At 40.7% G+C, this 4617-nt stretch overlaps 1 protein-coding gene across 1 annotated transcript; it reads left to right on the top strand.

Annotated features, from left to right (window-relative positions):
- The first annotated feature begins 2224 nt into the window (after positions 1-2224).
- Positions 2225-3652, top strand: LOC147900959 (uncharacterized). The gene has a single exon (XM_087376337.1). The coding sequence runs from the start codon at positions 2703-2705 to the stop codon at positions 3150-3152; it is 450 nt and encodes a 149-aa protein (XP_087232463.1). The 5' UTR covers positions 2225-2702; the 3' UTR covers positions 3153-3652.
- Positions 3653-4617: the final 965 nt, after the last annotated feature.

Raw genomic sequence — 4617 nt, 5'->3', positions numbered from 1 at the left:
CAACTTTAGTCCAACTGTTTTGAATTAGTTTGGGTCGTGGCCTACTAACTGTGTTGAGTACCATGCTTGGAGATTTAATAAATGGGAATTCCATTGTGAGTATCTTCTTTGATTTGAAGATGATAGATATGCACTATGATTATAGATGAGTATTTGAGTTGTAACTTGTAACCATGACTAGCTCTTGTGGTTCTTCCAATGAGAACTATGTGAAGAAGTCCAAGTCAGCAAGAAGGAAAAAGATCAAAGTAAAGAAAACTTCTTCCAAGAGACTTTGGGAAAAGCCTACTAGATATTTCTATGCCAAGAATTTGGGATTTTCTGAGTACATAGCAAATAACTTGCATTTGTATGGTGAGGGATACTTCTTTGTTCAAAAAGTTTGACCATCTGTAAGAGAGTAGACACTGCTTGATTATAAAGGTAAGACCCTCTCAATGGCCACCTAAAATAGGGAAAAAGGATAAATGCCATGATTCCATCCGTCAAACATGGTGAGTTCCATCCAAACCTTTGACACTTTCTCTACAACAGAATAGTCTTGGGAAAAAGCTACAACTTTTCTTTCTCCCTCACATTTTTCAACCAATCTTGCATGCATGAACTTTTAAAAGAGGACATAAATGAAAGTGAGTGGATTGGATTTGAAGGTTTTTTTCCCAATAATATTCCAAAACGCATGTATTTCTAAGTTGTTCTTGTTCTTGTTCTTGTTTATTCTTTCATGAATTAGAATTAAAGGTATCAAGTTAGGTGTCTCATCTTTTTCATTTTTTCCTAATGGGTCGCTACTAATCGAAAATTCATAGCTACTAACCTATGGACAATTCTCAACATGGATCTATTCCAATGAATTCCTATTTTTCTGAAGAAAAATCTTGCACCTCTTCGCTCCGCCTCTCTCGCTGTGATTGCCTCTCCTTCTTCTCCCATCACAAGGCTTTTCTGGCTATGGCAACTTTTGTTGCATCCAATTGCTCTTCCCAGAGGCCTCCCCAGCGTTGCATCAACTGTTCGATTTCAGGCTGCGCAATACTGCCGTAGTTCCGTTCCGGCTGCCTTAAAGAGCTTAGAGATAGAAATCGAATCGCATATTTTTGGCTAGCTTTGCCTATATGGGTTCCTTCAAAAATTACCGTTCCTTCATCCCAAGTATCAATCTTTTGCCTTTCCCGCTGCCCAAACCTTGGGAGCGAGCTCCCAACGTTGGTCCTTCTTCCGTCGAGGACACCAAAAATTGCCGTTCCTTCATCCCAAGTATTAATCTTTTGCATACACTGCGCGGGGCGGTGGAGAAGGATCTTGAACTTGAGAGCATCAGATTTTTATTCCGTGCCAGATTTATGTTTCGCAACATGTGGCGCTCCCATTAATCATCGATAATGCTTAGCTTAATTGGAATTACGCCTTAGTCAACCATAAACATTAGGTTAATTGAACTCTCCCCTCCCCCCCCCTCTCCTGCTCACTAATACTAATTCCATTTTTTCAACATCGTGGGGACCTATTAGTGAGCCTACTAGGGATCTAATAGTTTACAACTCAAGTTTTGTATATTTTGGGAAAGTTAAACCCTCCCTCCATTCAAACCTCCATAATTCTTGCTATTTCATTTTGCCTCCCCTCCATTCACAACCAGTGTATTCTTGCAATTTCATCTTAGATTCTTTCTAATGGGCCTTTTAGCAAGAGGTCTTTATGAGTTTTTTCGAATAGTCTTTCTTAGCTAGGTGAACTATTCTATGTTGACATAGATGCTGAGCTTAATAAATCTTTGAGATGATGAGATCATTGTGTTTGTTCTCTCTCTTTCTCAAATTATTACTAAAACCGACGTTAAGATTACATACATTATATGCATTTTGGTTTTAAAACTGAAAGCTTCAAGTTTTATGATTTTTTCTAGGCTTAAACTAGAGCTTATGTATAATGTAACTCCTTTAAGAAAAAAAAACAAAAACAAAAACATTGGTGAAACAAGGTGAAAAGTTCAGGAACCCTTCCAAAGGCATGCGATGGTACAACCCTCTCTTCACACCTCACCCTAAGAGTATAACCACGCTTAAAGGCGCTCTCACGTTACCGCTCTTGATATTAAGCCAACAAGCTCTTGATATTTTCTAGATGGTGTGGCCGAGTTGACTTTATTAGTTTAGAGTTTTACAAGGCTATAAGTAACTGACCAAGTCATTTTCTGAGCAACGTCTAATTAGAATCAGTCACCCCACGCACCCGCACTCTTCGGATTGACCCAGTTCATCCAGCTCATCCAGAGCGTCTTTCCTCACTCGGTCGATAATCGATTGCCATTCCGCAAGTTATTTATCTCCTTCCGATCTCTACAAGCCCAAGCAATTCGTCCAAGCAAAACCTCAGTACATTTCTATCGAGATCGAGCATTATCTACGCTTGAACTTCTCCAGACTTTGCAGACGACAAACGCTAGTATGTTCTTCTGGGCTTGACGGTCCCCCGATTTTGGCAGGCGACAGTCGGCAACTTTAGCGTTTGAGGTTCCAGATCTAGAAGCAGGTTAATCGCATTCGATCGATCTGTTGTGGTCTCGTATATATTCTATAATCGAAGGAGCTAGTCTCTATCTGTTGCTGTAGAAGCAAGGAGGTTTGCAAGCTTTAAGCCCCGCAGTTCCTCAATTGGTTGTCGCTGCTCACGTCGGAACAGATTTCTTTCCATCTGCAGCCATGGTGAGAAAGACGTATGCCCTTCTCTTACCTTGCCTCAACACCAAACTCATCAAGACTGAATCAATCAAAACTCTCGAGAGTATGCTGCGCGATGGCTTGGGAACCATTCCAGAGGAACCCGAACTAACGCCCTCACCGACACCTCGACCGTCCCCGTCTCCTGCTTCCGGCCGGGGACTCCAGAAGAAGGTTAGCTTTCAAAAGAGAACCGTGACCACCAAGCTTAGCAAAAGACCAGAGGGAGGTTGGCAGATGAAGATTTCCAAGTTCAGCACTGTGATCTCTGCTCCACTTGCAACAATCGGGGATTCCTATGTCCGCATGATGTATGGGTTCACAGAGAAAGCAAACCTGGGAGAGCTGGCCATGTTCAATAGTGCAGCTGGCTGTGACTTTCTAGGAGTGCAGAAAGAAGACTCCTTACCCAGATCTCTCAGCACAAGCTAGCTATCTTGATCACTTTGCGCTCGAGACCTCGGAGAGCTGGCCATGTTCAATATTGCAGCTGGCTATGACCTTCTAGGAGTGCATAAAGCGCATTCCTTGCCCAGATCTCTCAGCACAAAAGCTAACTTGATCACTTTTCGCTCTCCTAATTCACTTCAATTTCTCATATTGGGGTTGCTTTCTCATTCTCACTGTATTGCTCTAACGAGTAGCAGGCATCTTTCTCTGACTAAGGAGGGTTCCGATGATTGTTTGTACATTGAGATGCTGTTACATGAACCAGATGAAGTCTGAAGGGTGTGTTCCAAGCTACAGATAAAAGGGAATTCTTCGGGTCCTTCTGTGTTTAAAACCAGGACGCGATGCCTTGCTTGATGCTTATCTGCCTGATATGTGCGGACGAAATGCATTGCTCGCATGCTTCTTCCTGAATGTTCGTGAAAATGGGGCACTTTGTTATCAGATATTACTGCATTCGATCAGGCATCTTTCGGAAATCTCTATTTGGAAAGCCTCAAGGCTTTGTGTATCTGTTCAGAGGCACCTTTCTTCCGAAATCTCTATTTGGAAAGACTCAAGGCTTTGTCTGTTATTGGTATCTCTTCTTTCTCTGACGACTTTCTCTGAGATGCAAGGCATGGTGTACTTCACGAATGAAAGCCAACACGATTCTTAGATCTTGACTTGGTATTGAGGACTTTAAAGCCTGCTAGCGTTGTTAAGTAGTATCAATACTCTTCTACGACTAATCCACTTAAATTTATCATGTATACGCAAGTACTCGTATTTGTGAATGTACTAAGTGTTGTGATGTGTGTTTGTTGCTATGATCGTGTCAATGTAACTTTGTTTCTCATTTGATAGCAATCTTTATGAAATGAGAAATAAATCTAAGCTTTGCACTATTTTGTCTTCTATATTTTGTGGTGCTTTTCTCCGATTGCTTTTGTGGTTGGACTCTCAATTGTCTCTAATAAATAATTTTGACTTTCAATCGACTCAAAGTGGATTTTAATGGGATTGAGTTGAAGTTGTTCGACATAGATTCTTTTGTTTATTAATGACCATAGAGGGATTGCTCTTTATAGAAATGATGAGCTCGATAAAATAGCAAGAGAACATTTGGCCCTAACTTAAACACTCGTGTGCATGATCATCACGATGCAACCCATGTAGGAAATCCAAAGACAAAACTTGTATACACAATCTATTGCTTTTTTTGCATTATTGTGTAAGCAAGTTAGGGATTGCTAGACTATTATAGCTTGAAGTTACTCGAATACCGAATCTTTTCATGACAAGAACTTTATAATATCGAACAAACAATCACCTAGTGTAAATTGATAATTTCTTACATGACATAAAATTAGGGGAGAAAAGGGCCTCTTAGATTAGGATTTTAAGCAACGCCATAACCTTGAGATTAGGGAACTAGCCAACATGGCATTTTAAAATGGCAAAAAAC

Source organism: Dipteris shenzhenensis, chromosome 6 (genome assembly GCF_047967505.1).
Source record: "Dipteris shenzhenensis isolate YYH24624 ecotype China chromosome 6, Dip_SZ_1.0, whole genome shotgun sequence".
NCBI classification, from domain to species: domain Eukaryota; kingdom Viridiplantae; phylum Streptophyta; class Polypodiopsida; order Gleicheniales; family Dipteridaceae; genus Dipteris; species Dipteris shenzhenensis.
The sequence above is the reverse complement of the archived record's forward strand: the minus strand, read 5'-3'. Positions and strand labels throughout refer to the sequence as shown.

What these genes read in the sequence shown, in the direction of transcription:
- LOC147900959 (XM_087376337.1), top strand. Translation starts at nt 2,703, where the DNA reads ATGGTGAGAAAGACGTATGCCCTTCTCTTACCTTGCCTCAACACCAAA.